This window comes from Marmota flaviventris, chromosome 5, assembly GCF_047511675.1.
Source record: "Marmota flaviventris isolate mMarFla1 chromosome 5, mMarFla1.hap1, whole genome shotgun sequence".
NCBI classification, from domain to species: domain Eukaryota; kingdom Metazoa; phylum Chordata; class Mammalia; order Rodentia; family Sciuridae; genus Marmota; species Marmota flaviventris.
In genome coordinates this window covers 19,383,046-19,401,614 of record NC_092502.1, presented here as the reverse complement: position 1 = coordinate 19,401,614, position 18,569 = coordinate 19,383,046, and the positions used below count along the sequence as shown (strand labels likewise).

Sequence of the window (18,569 nt, the reverse complement as noted above, 5' to 3'; positions counted from 1 at the left end):
TCCTGTTTTAACTTGTTTCTTTTTGTCTATATTTTATTTATTAAAATGACTCATGTATTGCCTTCATGTATGATTTTTAAGAGTATGCTACGTGTCTGTGTAGTTGCAAAGGCTTTGCAGAATTTTAGATCATGAAATCATGAAATGAAATCATGAAATAGGTAGGACAATGCTGAATTGAATCACTTGATTTTTGATCTTATGTTCCTGAATTTTCACAATGTTTTATTCTGCTTTTAATTATATTATCTTAGCCATATTTACTATATTATAATTATTTTTATTTATTATAATTTTTATTTTTTCACTTTAAATATTAAAACATTAAGGTTTAAGGGGAATTCTTTTAACTACAACTTCCTCCTATCAAAACTAATAGAGAAAGCTATTTCTCAAATTCAGGCATGTTGCTTTGACTTAAGCAATATTTTTAAAATAGGGGCAGCAACATCATCATTTACCATTGACTATGTATGTTTATTCTTGTAATATTTTTTCATGGGAAAACTTAACCAGCCATTTCTCAGACATTGTCTTCTATAGACAGTTTTTATGACCACGTTCCTAAGGATAGCAGTAGAGCACATTTAAGAGTTAGCTTGAAAAAAAGAGGAGAATCTGCAATGTACTTAGAAAAAAAATAGAGTAAGATGAAATTGTTCTGGTGTGCTATAAGTGCTGGTAAATGAATAGTGAGGGGTTATTTTTAAATACAATGGAAGGGTGTGCCTGCCTCCCATAAGGCAGATAAAATTCAGAAAGAGAATCCAGTAGCGTTCCAATATTGTTCAACTCTTCAAGCAGTAAGAGCTATGCAGGAATCCTTCTGTGAACCATAGAAATAATAAATGCTGAGCCCATTGGAACATAATCTCAATCAGCAAGATGCCACTGCCTTCCAGATTTCCTCACAGGCCCTGCTAATTCCATGCCAAAACTAGCAGTGGATTTCTTCCTTCTAATCTCCCCTAATGCCTTATTCGATTATTGTCACTGCTCTCCGACCGTGCACTGTCCCTTCAGAGGCTTCATTTCCCAACTGAGTCAGGTGGAGCAGGTTGGGTGTCTCCAGGACATAGTCTAAGACCATAAACCACCTCATTCCATGTGAAAAGACAGAAACAAGATCAAAGACGGCCTGGGGACTCCTCAAAGTTTTTCTGACAACCTCCTCATCTGTTGGATTACTGACTGGAAGCAAGCAAGGAAGCAGGACATGAGGGGTTTGGAGGATTTCTCTAGTTGACTGGCAAAGGAGAGCTGGTCGAGGGGGAGGAATAAACCAGGAGAAGGGTGAAATGGGCATTTCAGTGAACTGTAGGATGGTGTTACTCCTCCCCTGGCTATACATTATTCTATGGTAAGATATTTTTCTTATTTTTCCTTTTAGCTTGGAGAGAAGGAAAAGTATATACCTACCGGGTGACTTCTCTACCAAACTGCAAAAGAAACCAGGGGGTGGTGTAGCATGTATTTATAATGGAGTGAATTAGGGTAGCATAGACAACATATTTTTTTCTGAGACCAGAAGGATAGATCATTGATTGTCTTACCATCAGGTTAGAAAATGCTCTGGCAGATGAAGGCAACTTCTACCCAGAAAACATCAGTCGGATCCTGGACAACTTGCTTGAAGGCTATGACAATCGGCTACGGCCGGGATTTGGAGGTAAGAAGCTACATTTTTTGCTAAATCAGACAACTGTAGTTTCCTTCATTCTTTATAGCCCTTCCAAGTCCTAGAGGGGTCCGAAAGGGGGTAGGTCATCAGAGTGGTAAGGAGTAGGGGTTCCACAGATAGGCCATTCATGTATTCCTATTTAATCTCTGCCCCTTCCTCAATTAGTGATGTTACGGAAGTTACTTGACCTCTAAGTTTTAGAATCCTGGTCTATGTTGTGGGTGTACAAACATGTTTGCCTCATAGAGAGAATGTAGAATGAAATTCTCTATGTTAAGCACTCCTTAGCATTTGCTCCATGAAAATATATAGATATGTATATATTTATGCATTATTATTTTATTTTATTACAATGCTTTCTCTTTTATTCTTTAAAAATCTCCTCAATTATACTAGAATAAATTTAAATTTAAAATAATGTAACTAGTGTGAGGTTTCAGAGTTGAAAGATTCAAGGTGGCCCATAACTGGAATATTCTGGGATCCACTGTAGTGGATCTGTAGACTCTGGTCATGGGTAGGGGGGATTTGTGGAGTTATTAAGTTCAGTCTCAATTAATATGCCTGGCAATAATTGCCCCTACTCTCTGGGTTAATTCCAGGTGCTGTCACCGAAGTCAAAACGGACATTTATGTTACCAGTTTTGGACCTGTGTCAGATGTGGAGATGGTGAGTGAGTGCTGATTGAGTTGGGTATTTTTACTTGGGAGAGGAGAGTGGAGTCCCACAACTAATGACACCAGGTCACCAAGCTTGGCTCCAGATTCACGATGCGACGCAATATGTGCATTCATGCAGGGAGGGCTCGCCATTAGAGCAGATTACTGCTTAATCTTCACATTTCACTGAGGGTTCTGCTGGAATATTTTGGACTGAAGGCCTTTTAAAGATTAGATCCACTCTTTCTTCCACATGCCATGCAATGATTCTTTCATATGAAGAGAAGAATTTCTCCTTTGTGAAGGCCTTATACAATTGTTTGAATAGTTAAGCCAAACCAAACCAACCAAACAAAAAAAGATTCTATGCCCTATAAAAATATATGGAGGTTACTTATGAAACTTAAAATATACCTGTCTTTTGCGACACATCATTGTCAGTCTATTTTGTTAAAACAGTAAAGGAATATTTGGAACAGCTCATGCATTCCCCTTTTTACATTGCAATGGACCAGTGGGTGTTCTGGGGATTCTGTTCCAGGTACAGATGGCTGTAGGATTCGTAAGAAGGTATTTATAGTAGGTGGAGATGAAAACCTGAGCTAGTCCTCTAGAACAAAGTGTACCATGATATCCTTTCACAGTTCTCAGGTAGCATTCTTTTCTTTGAAATTAAAATACAAATACTAATGTGGAAACACACATAACTATCTTTAAATAGCTGTGCCATTTGATTTTATTAGGGAAATATAATTCTGGATAAATAGTTAAGGGAGTTTTTTTTTGTCTTTTTGCCATTTGAATTGAGAAAGAAAAGAAGAAAGGGGGAAAAAGAAAGATGAAAGAAAGAAAAAAAGAAAGGAATAAAGGAGAAAAGAAAAAAGGGAGGGAGAAAGAAGAAAGAAAGAAAACAAGGGATATGGTTAGAGTGCAAGGGAGGGCTTTATGAAGAGATAAGTATTCTGTAACGTGAGGAGAAAGAAAAGTCACCATAACTCAGAATACTGATTATTTTTGTATTATATGATTCATTCAAATACTGACTCACCCCAAGTAGAAACAACCAGTACTTCAACAGCTAAGTATACCCAGAATTAAATGATTCTGGGTATACTTAGAATTTTAACTTAAACATATGTCTTCTTCTTTAAAATGGATTTGTAAAGTGGATTTGTATCCAAGCTAATGTAGCTCAGATAATTATTGTATGACTATATTGTGTGTTATATTTTAGAAACAAAATTACTACCAGTACTAATAAGTATCATAAAGGAATTTATAAAACAGGCAAAAAAACATTTATTGACACTCCTTTTGTATAATTACAAGTTATTGTCAATAACAGTAACCTTATAAAAATTCTTAAAATTTTTGATGTTATTTCATGAAAGTCACAAGCTGAAACTCCTATTTATATTTATAATATTTATATTCAGACTTAAATGATTCTCTATTTGGAATAATCATGGAAACATTTGCTTGTCTCTTCTCTGACAAAAATATAAAATAGTTATGATGTGTGACCATAACATATTAATCAGTAAGGTTTATTCCTGGGAATTTGTTGAATGGTACTGTAATTCTCTGAGACTCTTTTGCAGGTGAATGAAGTACTGAGCAGAGGATTAGACTAATTGATGGTAGGAAGGTCTGCAAACAACCTGGACTATAAATATTTTCATGTGTTTTTCTTCTAAATTGAGTAGGGAGGTATACATAGGTTCATAGGTGGGAAGATAAATTACTGAACAGATACAGAGAGAAAGGTGAGAATAGCCAGGGTGGGGGAGAAGGAGGTTTGCCCAATACAGCATATCAGTTCTGCATTTGAGAAAAATGATGATTGGCCAAAAATCATTATTTATTAATGATAAATTATTCATTTATTATAATAATCAATTATGTATTGATTATAAAATCATTAGTTATTAAATTATTATTTAGCTTTACTGAGAAGTTATTGTCATAAAGTGTTGCTTTATTGCTTAATTTTAGAATTAGTTTTATAAGCTAGTGAGTGAATTACTTTTAATAAACCATATCTCCATCCCGTGTGAATATTGTATTCTCTCCTAGGAGTATACAATGGACGTTTTCTTCCGCCAGACCTGGACCGATGAGAGGTTGAAGTTCGGGGGCCCTACTGAGATTCTGAGTTTAAATAATCTGATGGTCAGTAAAATCTGGACACCTGACACTTTTTTTAGGAATGGCAAAAAGTCAATTGCTCACAACATGACAACCCCTAATAAACTCTTCAGAATAATGCAAAATGGAACAATTCTCTACACCATGAGGTGAGATTTCGTTAATTCTATTTCCTTTACCGAATTGACTTGCCCATGGTACTAACTTAGAACCATTTGTTTCAATGTCCCTAGGCTTACCATCAATGCTGACTGTCCCATGAGGCTGGTTAACTTTCCTATGGATGGGCATGCTTGTCCACTCAAGTTTGGGAGTTGTAAGTTACAAAAAGCTTCTGAACATCAAACAATGCATTCAAAATGTTCAATTATATGATTCTAGTCATAGACAGGGAAACATAAGAGAAAAAATACTTTGACACTCTTATTGTCAATCTCACAGAGATGTTAGTCATCATGATTAAAAAAAATAAATTTATCTTGCATTTCCTTTTTTCTATAGACAATTCTAGTTTGAATGGAAAAAAAAAGACAGCTAGTCATATTCACTGCTATGTTTAATTTTTTTTTCAAATTCAGATGCTTACCCCAAAAGTGAAATCATATATACATGGAAAAAAGGACCACTTTACTCAGTAGAAGTCCCAGAAGAATCTTCTAGTCTCTTGCAGTATGATTTGATTGGACAAACAGTGTCTAGTGAAACAATTAAATCTAACACAGGTAAAAATTTGAATACTGTCTGTAAGGGGACTCCAGTTTCAAATCATATATTTATTTATATATATTTATTTTTTTTCCTCTGCATTAGCCATTTCAGCTAAACTTGCTATTTTGAAGTGATGAATGTTGTCTTCAAAATTAATTTTGCAACCAGATGTACTTAAAGATTTGTATAATCTTCGAATGAGTCTTTAGAACCCCAACAAAAACAATGACCTGATGTGTCTCTTTGCTCTATCAGCTGCTGAGCAAGTAGCCTTTCATGAGCTGGAAAATGTCTTTGTTTTCTTCCAGCCCAGACTAATTTAAATCTTGCATGATTGATATTCACCTGCATTCCTTTTACAGACTGCCAAGAGCAATCATACTGATGTGCGTGTCTTCCAACAGGTGAATACGTAATAATGACGGTTTATTTCCACTTGCAAAGGAAGATGGGCTACTTCATGATACAGATATACACTCCCTGCATTATGACAGTCATTCTTTCCCAGGTGTCTTTCTGGATTAATAAGGAGTCAGTACCAGCAAGAACTGTCTTTGGTATGCTTTGCACTTTGTGTTCCATCTCCATTTATCCTCCACCTCTCATTGCTTGTGTGTTTTGGGTGAATATTCACATCAGGACACTTTTTCAGTCCACAAAGGAAATAGACTCCTATCTCATCCAGACAGGTATATTTGTAAAATGACACTCATCTTTCTGCAAGATACGTAGTGAATCAACAAAAATATTGTCTCAGCAAGAATTCTGGCTGGTTTTCTATGACTTTCATGTGCCCTATTTAGTAATGTTTTATTTTGATTTGCTTTTTTGTAAGGAAGGAAAAGCAGACAGGTAAAAACTGACATGTAAATCCAGGAAAACAAAAAAACTAAGATACTGAAACTACTCATACAGAAATTGTATCTGACTTTTACTAGGTCGAATCATATTAAATTGGCATTCTGCAGTCTCCAATGTCACCTATTTCTTATGGTTCAACTCAAACATTTACTCCCATTTATGTGTTATAAAACCACTACTAGTTCTGATGGAATGAAACAAAATAATAAGAAAAAGCTATAACTAAGAATATTATTAGCAATGAAATCCATCCTTTTGTAGATTTTCATGACCAGAAATTTAGTAGTACATACAAAATACTTGAATTGAACTGAAATCTCCAATAAATCCTGAGTCCTTTGATTTAGTATACTAAATTACAAATTACAAAAGTATATCTGTATAATTATATTGACCATCAATGTCACACATCTCCTAATTCTATAAATTCCCCAAGTCTGAAGTTCAAGTAGGAAACTGGTGGCAGATGAATGAGGAAATTTATTTTTTGTAAGTAGATGTTTTACCCTAAAATCAAGCTAAGAAATTTTTTTCAAATTGAATATAACTTAATTACATATTAATACTCAGACCTAGCAGATTTCTCAATTGTAATGAAAGATATTTCAGCTACAAAAATTGACCCAAAATTTAAGATTCTTTTTACTTAAGTGATAATAATGTATTGTTTTCTCGTGAATTAAAAAACTAAGAATTATTCATGACTTAAATTTTACAATAGTTAAATAAATACAGTTGAACAACTCTTTGAGGAATTCCATTGTATAAGTCACTGCACTAAATTTGAGTGATACAAAAATGATAGCACCTATGATAATAATTATGAACAATGTTAATGCAATCAGGTAACAAACATTGCACTGCAGTGACAGAGTGTTTATTACTCTACCTACCAACATCTTCTCAATTGATCCTGCTATTGGCTTCCTGATGCTAATACTGAATTTCTCTCTCTCTTTTTTTTTCTCATTTTAGGTATCACTACTGTTTTAACGATGACCACTTTAAGCATCAGTGCTAGGCACTCCTTGCCCAAGGTATCATATGCAACCGCCATGGATTGGTTCATAGCTGTGTGCTTTGCTTTCGTCTTTTCTGCTCTCATTGAGTTTGCAGCTGTCAACTACTTCACCAACCTACAGTCACAGAAGGCCAAAAGGAAGGCACAGCTTGCAGCCCAATCTCCAGTGACAATATCAAAGGCAACAGAACCCTTGGAAGCAGAGATTGTTGTGGTAATTGTTGTCTTTTCTAATGTTACCCACTAGTTAGAAAAAAGCAGCCCAAAGAGTGATTACATACAAATAAACAGTCCAAAATAACAAGCTACATAGTTAAAAGTTGCATAACTCTAGTTCCAAGAGCAAGGCCGATTTCACTTCTAACATCACAGAAAAAAAATGCGAAGGAACAATCCTTCATTTATCTTTGCTCCAAACTTTCACATCCTTCTTTCATCATCTTTACTTATTCTGGCAGATTCCATGCTCTCAAAGGAGACCAGAAAATTCTGTTTAGCCTTTAGATGTTTCCTTTGAACAGGATATATATATATATATATATATATATATATATATATATCTCCTAATGAGACTTTAGATTCTGAAGGAAAGGAACAGGAACCCTTTTGGAATGGACTGTTTTTGTTAGAAATCTGTTTGCTGTTTTAGTTCATGAGGACAAGACGTGAATGGTGAATAATAGATTCTCTGAACTAATCGTAGTCCAAATATTTGATTCACATTAAAATATTCTCATATTTATATTTGTATATTAGATACATGTATCCCAATGAGTTTATGTTCAAAGTTTTATAACCAGTGAGAAATGCTCATAAATTTACATTAAATTTGCTATGGTCAAGCCCTGGTCCCCACAGGTATTTGAATAGGAAACAAAGGATAGCATTGGTATTTAAAGGGCCATAAATCTACTCCTACTTATCTGTTTCATAGATGAGTGAATTCTTACACAATTAAGCTGGACACCCTTTTAAAAATGCATTTGAAAATTGATTGACAAATATGAATTTGTATTAATATGAACTCCAAAGAGTAACTCTTAGGAAAGAGATAATTTTTGCTAGTAAGATTGAGTAATGCAGACACATTGAACTGGGAATTTTTTTAATTGATGAATTTTAGCAAGCATTTCTAGATCTCAAAACCATGTATAGCTCATTCATCTTTATTTTATCTTTATGATAAAAATTATAAAGCTATGTATGGCTTCTCTCTCTGTGAGAAATTTCTTGACTAAAAATGTGATATTTATTTTAATTGATCATTTTCACTTAGATAAAGGAAGACGTTTGTTTAAGAATTTACATTTTCTCTAGGAAATGAGAGACCAGCCTTATAATAAGTCGAGATATATAATTCACATATTATTTTTCTTGAATCAGCCATGGCAAGAAAAAAAAAAAAAAGAATGAAAACTTTTGCCATACAGTGACCCAGTGTAATTACCTTCTTTTACAAATGAGAAAACTGGATCTCCAAAAAGAAAATATATTATTTACTACTGGGTAGAAAAACTACCTAGAATTGATTCTAGAACTCCTGATGTTCATAAAATTATGTAGAATGAAGCATTCTTTTTCCCACAATTTCTTAAGGACTCAGATATACCAGAATACATACAGGGGATAAAACATTTTGAGAATGTAGGTAAGGTCATTCCCCAAATTCTTTCTTTGACATAAGTATATTTCCATATATTTGAGAGTATATATGAATGACATATTTGGAAATGATTTTAGGTTTTTAAATTTAATTAATTCTATTATAAGCTATCTGTATGCATATAGTTATATAATCTACAAATATCATCCAAAGTTCATATATTATCTTCACAGGTACTGAGAAATAAATTATTTGTCAGAATTCAATTTAAAAACTTATTTGAGACATAGAGTAAAATAAAAAAGAGAAATTAAATAAAAATAGAGTAAAAAGCAACTGGAATGATTTTGAATATACTCAGTGGTCAGATATTAAAATTAAAAGTAATCTTTATCTTTACTTTCTTTGAAATATCTTGTACTGAGAGGAATATGATTTTAAATCTTTGGAGAAAACAGTAATCACCTCCTCAGGCTATTATTTTAAACGTATAATTTATTAATAAGATAGAATCTAAGATCTCAGGTTTTCATATAAACTATCTCCTACAATCCTAAAATAGTAACATATAATGAGCAGGTCTTTTGGGAAACTGGATAAAAAATTGCATTTAAATCACCTTAAAGTACTTTTTCTTGCAAGTTGCCATTTTTTTCTTATGAAAAATTGTATTTCTGAACCTAGTTCCACTTATAATATTTTTAAACAATGAATAGGAGAATTTTGTTTACAAAAGGCTAAAATGTAGAAATTAAAAACAACAAAAGCTAACAATGCAAACTTTGAACATATCAAAATAAATATAGGTAATCATGCAGGATTTTTTCATTTTGTTCACATGAAAACTTGGCAGGTTGTCTTATACAGTGGGGGGGAACAAATACAAATTTCATATTTGCAATTTATATTAAACAATAGTATATTATGATTGCAAAGTCATTTTTTTCCTTGAAAATACCATGACATTTAAAAATGCCTATTCAGTTGTAATCAAAACATCATTATTTGAGTAAGTTGGACATTGAAATAGCAAACTAATATGGTGAAGTTGAGATTTGGGTATTTCGTGTGATTCTATGTTGCATATTTTAAATATGTTCACTTCATAGGAAACTAAGCATGGATGTAGGTAAAAGTTTATTACCTTTGTCACTTTGATTTTGACTTTGAAATTTAAGATAATAATGAAAAAGAATTCAGGTATTAAAAAGGTAGTTCTCAAACAAAAAACAACAAAACAAAACAAAACAAAAAACCCAAAAAAACAAAACAAACAAAGAATGCTAGAACACTCATCATCTGTTTTGCTTTTAAGGCATTTGGAATTGGAAATTTAACTTTGTAGATTTTGAGAAGAAACTTCAGTAGCCTTTCTCCTGTTTATATGGTTGCCGTTTTTATTTGGTGTGCTATCTAGACATTGCAGTCATTCCTGACTTTGTGGTTTTAGAACCTCTGATGTGTCTGGGGCATTCCTGTACTCCAGGCAGACAAAGCTCAGTTCTTGACCTCCTTTGCCACTGCTGGCTGGTTTCTTTATTAATTTAAAGGTCTAAGTTATCATGGCTGTGTTCCTAAGAATGAATTGTCCCTACCCCATCAACCTTCTCCTTGAGTGTTGTCATTACTCCTGATTTGGCATGTTGTCTCTACAAGGGGCATGGAACTTTTTGTTCACTATCTACACACAAAATGGATTAAAATTCACTAGCCAGGAAAATGACTACATTTATACTGCTTATATTGTTCATTCATTTTCTTTTGTTTCCATTGGGCACCCATTTGTTGAGTACTTAAGTATCTATTCAATAATTCATGCTGTTCAATTGTTTGTTAAGTGCTTTCACATGCCAAGTCCTTTGTTGAATGCTGAGTGACATCCTCATGGAGCTTCTTGTACAACAGGAAGAGGGACAACTCTGGAAGAAACCAATTAACAAGGCTTTATAATTGTGATAAAGGCTATGGTCAGTGATGTAGGACAGGATGAAGAACCATGTGAGTGTCTCAGTTTGGAGGGGGTCTCCATTTCTGGAGGAGTGAAGTCTAAGCTGAGAAGAGAAAGATGAACCTGGCTCTGTTACAGAAGCACTAAGCCAGCTGCTAAAAACTTAAGTATAGAGAGGGAAATAAGACCTATGTCCTTCCTGCCTCCTCTTCAAGGTGGGGCTGTGTGTGGTCCATTTCCAAGCTTACATAGAAAGATGTGAAGGTTTTAGAATGCCAAAAGGTCATCTTTCCCTCTTCCAGATTTTGCCAAAATTTCTTTGAATACTGTCATTACTCCATAGAAGTAAGGATTGAATTAAGACATCTGGCTTTAAGGACCAGAAAAATCACGGTGCCCTCTCTCTATGGTTATACCACTCTATGATTGATGGGGAGAGTGGGGTGGACTAGATGATCAGGGATGTAAGGAGTGTTAGCTATTTTGCCATATGTCCAATCAAATTCCTGTCCAATACTTCTTTCTGGAGTTGGGTTTCCCCTAGCACCCCTGCTGCTTCACTGTAGAAATTCAAGAGCTATCTCTGCTCTCAACTCTATTAGCTGTAATGTAAATACAAGCAGAGTTCCGATTTTTTTCCATAATGATTGATATGATGGTTTTAAAATATCTCAAATACTAAATGTTCTCAAAGCCTAGTCTCTATGGTTTTTTTTTTTGTGTGTGTGTGTGTGTGTGTGCCTCTACATGCTTATTTTATAAACAGTTAGTTTGCCCATTCAGTAGTGTAGTCCTCGTTAGAATATGTATATATTAAAAGGCTACCCATTGTGCTCTCCCTTTTAAAATATTAGACTTGAAATTGCTCAAAAATATTCTCTTAATGCCTTATGCCTAGACCAAATAAGTGATTGTCATATTGTCCACTTTGACTCAGAGCACCTTTGCAGTGTGACATTACTTAAAACAAAGAGGTGCTCTAAAAATACCCAAAGCAGGATGGCACTCAGCAGCAGGGGAGCCTTGGAAAAATTCACAACCACAGGCATTCCACTCAAAACAGTGACAGCCCCAAGCTGAGCCCTCATCTGGACTCTGACAAAAGCCTATTTTGCCATCAACTGAAGCTGCTGGGCTTACAGTAGAGTAGGCGGGTCTGATACAAGCCTGGAGCTCGAAAGGCTTGCAAGGTTGGCTTTCTTTTTAGAAATTCAATGCATTTTCTTCTAAATTGGTGTCCAGTTTCCTCAGGCTGCCAATTCCCGATGATCCAGTACCGATTACTAAGTGTGTCAAGTGGCCAGGATTCTTGCATTTTCTTTTGCATATCATATTTGCTGCCTGCTAAAATTCCAACCCCACCCCCATTGCTGCTGGGCAGTGAAACAATGGTGACTTCAAATTAGTGATTATTAAAGGGGATCAGTCTCCCCACAAGACATTAGGCAATGTCTGGAGGCATTCATGGTTGTTGCAATTCGGGGTGGAGGGTGCTACTAGTATCTCATCAGAGGAGGTAAGGAAAGCTGATCAACATCCCAGGATGCATAGGACAGTTTGTCCCCATGAGAATTATCCACCCAAATCCCTGTAGTTGTGAGTTTGAAAAATCATGCCTAAACTGGGAATGAATAGCATAAGAATTTCTAACAATGTGATTTTTGGTACCTAAGAAGAATTGAATCTAGGCCTTGCCACTTACTGCCTGTGTAAGCTTCCTGCTGTAGCTTCCATTATAACAAATATAATGACATTAAAGATGTCGTCAAGGAATAAGCCAAATGATGCAAGCAAATTACCTTGTAATGCTGGCCAACAGTAAGCCTTTAGAAATGGTAGCTATGATAGGATGTAATATCAAAAAAATTTTTAAATACAATGTTATCATAAAACTTTGTTTTTCTCTCTTTTCCTGCCTTCTCTAACAAATCTTGAAAAATATTTAGATTTTTGTTCATTCGTTGATTGAGCATAAGTTTATTAAACCATTTTATGTTCTAGGCTCTGCAGGGATCATGCATGGAGCAAGGTATCCTATATCATCAAGGGAACATTACAATAGAAAGGGTGATAAGCCACAACAGAAGAATTATACTTAGAAGAGAAAATGTTGTAATAGTCACACTAGTTGTAATAGCTAAGTAGGCACAAAAGTGTATAAAGCCATACATAATCAGTGATATCAGTTGGCACATAAGCTTGATATCAAAAGATGTGGAGGAAAGATAGAGATGGGGTGGTAGGTGCACGCTACTCTAGGCAAGAGGAAACCAAGCAAAGGTAAATGAATGGTAAGAATAATAATCAGACATATTTTGGGGGATAATTGAAAAATAGTTATAACTAAGATTTGCTGTGTAAATTTGCATGTGTGTGTGTGTGTGTGTGTGTGTGTGTGTGAGAGAGAGAGAGAGAGAGAGAGAGAGAGAGAGAGAGAGATTCATTTTGCTTAAATTCTAAAAATAAGAATAAGTTTGTGAGGAAAGTAGTAATTTATCCCTAACTTTGAAGATGAGATCTTGAAGCTTAGGGAAAATCAGAATCTCTGATATATAGGACATGTCTAAGTCATATACAAGTAAGAAGCAGATAGAGAATTGTAATCTGAAGATTTCCACCTCCCCTGTTCCCCTCACTCCTAGGCAACTCTCTACAGAGATTATTGGGGACAGTAATGAGGAAGAGAGTAATCCTATTCTATGGGACCCTTAATTCCAGGCTAATGCCATTTTACTGAAATTTTTCATGGTGTTTGGTTGTGAATGAAGCCTTTTATCTCTGGACCAGGGATATTTGGCAAGCCTCATTAAGTCTTCTGTGACAATGTGACAATGCTAAGATATTCAGAAGCAGCCCTACCACCCCACACCCTAAGTTAGAAGAAGAAAATCACAGTGCCTTTCATTTTTATGGTAAATGATGTTTTATAGTCACCTTTTTATTCCATTGAAGTGGCATGCCTGCTTTCCTCTGTGTAAAACAAAGACAAGTTTCAATCAGGTAATGTGTGCTAATAAAGGTCAAGACAAGCCTGGAAAGAAAATCCACTCTGAAGGTTTGCTCTCTTCCTGTGCCATCATGATCTTTAGGACTTTTCCTAGGGGAAGGTATTTCAGTGTTCCCTATGTGTGGGACGAGAGTAGGTCTTTATGGAGGATGAACCAGTAATGCATTTTTCTCTTTCAGGTGGACAATATATTAATAGCATATTTAATGGATGAAAAATAAAATTAGAGTTCAAGAAACATGATAGAAAACTCTTATTTGGCAAAGAGTCTGGTGACCCTGGGAATTTATTCCTCTGATATCACACATTTTAAATAAAGATTTCCACTTATTTCCTGTCCAAGATCAGCAGACGAGGTTTTCCTTTATTTTAAACCCTATTCTACCTAGAAGAACCATGGTTTATTGAGTTTTGTCCAGACTGCCTACTGCAATACCAGGTCAATAGATAAGATAGTCCTTGCTTGAAATTGTCAAATCACCTGCGAGTACACAGATTTTTTTTCTTTCTTTTTTTTTCTTATGCTTTGGATGAAGAAGCAGATTTTTCCATAGTTTCTAAAGTCACATTGGGCTTGAGTTCTCTATGATGACCACTATTATTTAGATACTCAGAAACTTGCATCCCAAATCAAAAGCAAAATTCAGGAGGAAAAATAGAAAGAAGAGATTCTTGGGGTTGTTATTCCTGCAGCCCAAATGTCACCACATCGGCAGGTCGTTTTGTCCTGTGGCTCAGCCCACACAGGGGAGGTGGCTATCTCATCCTGCTGCCTCAGGGTTGCTGGCTGAAGCCACGGGAGTCAGCCCATGTGAGGAGGATGCCCTGCCAGGCAGCAAAGTAGTGATTTTGCTGCCAGGGAGGAAACAAGGCCATTTTGCAAGGTCAGTGGTAATGTACAGCAAGCTTTTGAAGGTAGAGACCCAGCAAGACAACGTTGCCTGAAGGAGAGCGATTGTTACAGGATGTAGACAAGAAACAATAGGAATCAGAGGAAAGCACCCTAGATCCAGCACTATGAAAGAAATCTAAATAAGACAGAATCCAAAGTCTGTGAAATAGGCTCAACAAGAAACTGTTGGGATGGAAGAAGCATTGAAATTGACCAGTGAGCTTTTTTGCTAGCCGGGTAATCACAGACAGGGCATCTCACCTGACTGGACCTAGCTTCTCAACTGTCATTGAATGTGGTAAACATTTCTTTCAAGACAGAAGTTGATTGCTTTGCAATTTCAGTAGAACAAAACATCTAATGGTTGAAAAGAACATGCAACAAATCTGACGTCAATATGGAGGGGACCCAGTGGAGAATTTTTGAGTGAGAAGAAGAACGCTTTTAGTGTAGAGCTTCTAGTGAAGAGGCAGATCTATGTCAAAGCCTTCATTTTCTCAGTCAGCTGAAGGCTTTGTACTTGGTCACCAGCCGTGTCATACTAATTCTTCTTACATTTCTTAATTTTTCTTCTTACATTTCATCTGGTTCAAACTCACAAGCAAGTGAACATGCAGATGGGCGGGGAGAGGGGGGGCGATCTGTGTCCAGAAGGTGTAAATGACCTGCACTCTGGTTTCCCTGAATTAAGTAATTTGGAATCCAACACACATACACACACACACACACACACACACACACCGTTGTTTACATCCATTTCCTTAGTGGCCTTTGCTTACCTTGCGGCTGGCTCAAGTTTTCCTAAAGGTGTGACACTCTTTGTATTTTCTGCAACATAGAATATGCTTGGCATCAACTGTTGATGCATTAAATTTTAGAATGTCAGATTGAAGCAAGTTATTTGATTTTAACAGGTGCTTTCACAGTTTCCTGGGAAAGTAGCAGGATAAAATAATACTAAGGGTTTGTTGATATTTTACCTTACAAAGTACGTAGTCAATAATATTTGCCAATGGTGAAAAAAATGAGAGATTAAAGTGACCTCTATTCTTTTACCCAGTATGAATATCTCTGTGATTTCTTCCACAGCATTCCGATTCCAAGTACCATCTGAAAAAAAGAATTACCTCGCTGACTTTGCCAATAGTTCCATCCACCGAGGGGAACAAAGTTCTCACCAGCACACCCATCCTACAGCCAACACCTGTCACCCCACCACCACTCTCACCAACCTTTGGGGGCACCAGTAAGATAGACCAGTATTCCCGAATTCTTTTCCCAGTTGCATTTGCAGGATTCAATCTTGTCTACTGGATAGTTTATCTTTCCAAAGACACAATGGAAGTGAGTAGCAGGGTCGAATAGCTTGTGGCCAGGAAAATATAACTCTATATAACTTCCTATTTTCTGTTATTAAAAAAATCACAATAGCATTGAGCCTTGTGTAGATGCTTTTCTGATATGAAATCAAGATTGAAAATCTGTAACTCATAGCTTTGACTAAACATGTATGGAGCCCAAAGCAATAATGTTACCAGTCAAAGTTGTAAGTGGGAGATGGCTGAAAAATGTAACATTTTCATACCTTAGATAAAGTTTTTATAAGAGGATAAAGTGGATTCAAGATGAATGTCCTTCATCATTCAGTACTTTAATTGTCACTGCAAATCACAAGGTAACAAGGCAGATGAGAAATACTGAAACTTTCAAAGGTTGCCTTAAATATGTTTTTTGGCTTAGTTTACACAAGTGTAAAATAAATATGCAGTCTAAATATTCATCAGTAGGTTTATACCAGCATGTTGGAGGCCTTTATGCTAGCAAAATGCCTTTCGGTGGCATTATAAAGCTTATATTGAATTTAGACATTTGTTTTTAACCTTGCTGTGCTCTTTTACCTCAGTAAAGTGTGGTATTGTATACATATAAATTATACATCAATCATAAATTATGTATGCATTTGTACATAGCTTTAGTTTTACTGCTATACTGTGTTGTTTTATCCTATTAAATTCTACTTTAAATTAATGTGCTTACCAGAATTCCATGCAGTTGTGGAAAATCTTAGAGATTTTAAGGAAGCTCTCTATATTATGGCTGTAGTTACCACTTGTAATTTCCACCTTTTTAAGTATAACACTAAATAAAATATGAATGAACTTGGTTCTTTAGATCTGTTTCATAAGCTAGGGATAACAGTTTCCTTAGATACTGAATGATGTACTGGTTACCTGGTTATTTCCATGCCAGGGTTAGTGTCCCTGGTGATTGTAAGAGGTAGAGGTATAAGAGGCAGACCCAGTAGCCCCACTGGATAAAGACTGGAATTCATATTTAAATAGTTAATTCTTCTTTTCCTCCTCTTCTATCAACAATGAAAAATGGATGAGACTACACTCCTCTTTCTATTAGTGCAGTTCTTCCTGATGCTTCCTCTGTTTCTCTTACATTGAACTATACAGGGAAAACAAGAGTTAGGAGTAAGAGAAAGCATGGAATGTGGTTTGTCCAAATGGATAAAACCTTCATTAGACATCCTGGGTCTTAGACATTGTTGCAGTCACCCAGAACTCAGAACTGTCTAGCCACCATCTAGGAAAATGTAAAAATGCCCAAACAACTTCAATCTTAATTGAAATAGCCCTTGGCTAAGGTAAAGAGACTGAGATTTCCACCCAAATTCTCCATCATTTAGCTCCTTAACTAAATATCTTAAGTCTCTGGGAGATGCAGCTCTGTTCTTATTTATAGAACAAAGAAACTGTATTGGATCTGTAATGGTCAATTTGAATTGTCAAATTGATTGGATTAAGAGGTCAAGGATTAAGAGGTTTATGGATGCATTGATGGGGGTGTGTCTAGAAATGATTGGCATGTGGGATAGCCAACTGAAATAGAAAACCTCCCACTGACCAATAGGATGATGGCTTGGATGGAATAAAAGTTGGAAGAACAAGGAAGCAGCCACAGATGCAAGCTCAATTCTTGTTGAATGGTTTCTTTATTGCTGCTGCGAACTTCTGAGGATATCAGATTCTTGCTTCTTCACTCTTCCAAAGTGGATTCTCCAGAAGCCTTTTGTCTCAAACTCCGGTAGCACCTTTGATCCCTCTTGTTCTGGGGCTTCAGCCTCTTGGACTGCACAGCTACTCATTCTCACAGCTTTCCAGCCTGCAGATTGCCATTGTGGACTATTCAGCTTTGGTTACCCTTTTATAATTATACTTCCTGTTGATTCTGTTTCTCTAGAGAAACTAATACAGGATTCCTCCCCAAGCCCCTTCCGTTGTGCACACTTATGTTGTTTCATAACTATTCTTTCCTATCTAAGTGAATTTGTTATAATTATATAGAGCTTGCTTTTCTTTTGTGGAGTATATTAGACATAATTTAACATTAGGTAGGTAGGTGTTCATCATCTCAGTTTCATCCTCCTTAGAGTCAAGTATGTATTGCTATTTTCTCCATTTAAAGATGAGGGTACCAAGGCACAGAGAAGAGAAAAACATGTACTTAAAATCAAGTAGCAGTCAGATTCTATGGCTGAGAATGAAGCTCAGATACTATGAATTGACAACTTGTTCATTTAACTGTATTCACACCTGTCCTCATGTAATACAATGGGACTTTATGCCTTCATTCCCACTAGAAATCTCTCACACTTTCCCTGTAATAATTCGCATGGTTTTCTGATATCATGCATGTCCTTCCACAGCATTCATAAACATGTCATTGTGAATGACACTCTTTCTCAGCATTTATGTTAGAAGCTGAAATAAAGAAAACTGATTAAAAGAAAATATTTGCTATATCCATATGATTGTGTTATTTTGCAAAAGAAAATCTTAGCAGTAGCATCCCCCAGAAAACAATTTCAAAGCACCACTTATGTTACTGTCTATACCATGTCCTCTATTACCAACCCCCAATCAAACAGATGTGGGATTGTGTTTCTCTGAAGGCATGCATGACTTACTCCAGTCCAAATAGCTATTTAGAAACTAAAGTGTGACTGTGTTAAAATGAACCAGAGTATTTAT

General features: G+C 35.7%; 1 protein-coding gene across 1 annotated transcript; it reads left to right on the top strand.

Moving 5' to 3' along the window:
* The first annotated feature begins 792 nt into the window (after positions 1 to 792).
* On the top strand, positions 793 to 18,240 carry Gabra6 (gamma-aminobutyric acid type A receptor subunit alpha6). Its single transcript, XM_027938690.2, has 9 exons — positions 793 to 1,360; positions 1,560 to 1,669; positions 2,284 to 2,351; positions 4,418 to 4,638; positions 4,723 to 4,805; positions 5,068 to 5,211; positions 5,602 to 5,754; positions 7,034 to 7,293; positions 15,619 to 18,240. Exons 1-9 carry the CDS (start codon positions 1,299 to 1,301, stop codon positions 15,892 to 15,894), a joined length of 1,377 nt encoding a protein of 458 aa, XP_027794491.2. The 5' UTR covers positions 793 to 1,298; the 3' UTR covers positions 15,895 to 18,240.
* Positions 18,241 to 18,569: the final 329 nt, after the last annotated feature.

What these genes read in the sequence shown, in the direction of transcription:
- Gabra6 (XM_027938690.2), top strand. Translation starts at nt 1,299, where the DNA reads ATGGGCATTTCAGTGAACTGTAGGATGGTGTTACTCCTCCCCTGGCTA. An exon ending in AACAATTAAATCTAACACAG is followed by an intron (nt 5,212 to 5,601) that starts GTAAAAATTTGA and finishes GTCTTCCAACAG; the next exon opens with GTGAATACGTAATAATGACG. An exon ending in ACCAGCAAGAACTGTCTTTG is followed by an intron (nt 5,755 to 7,033) that starts GTATGCTTTGCA and finishes TTCTCATTTTAG; the next exon opens with GTATCACTACTGTTTTAACG.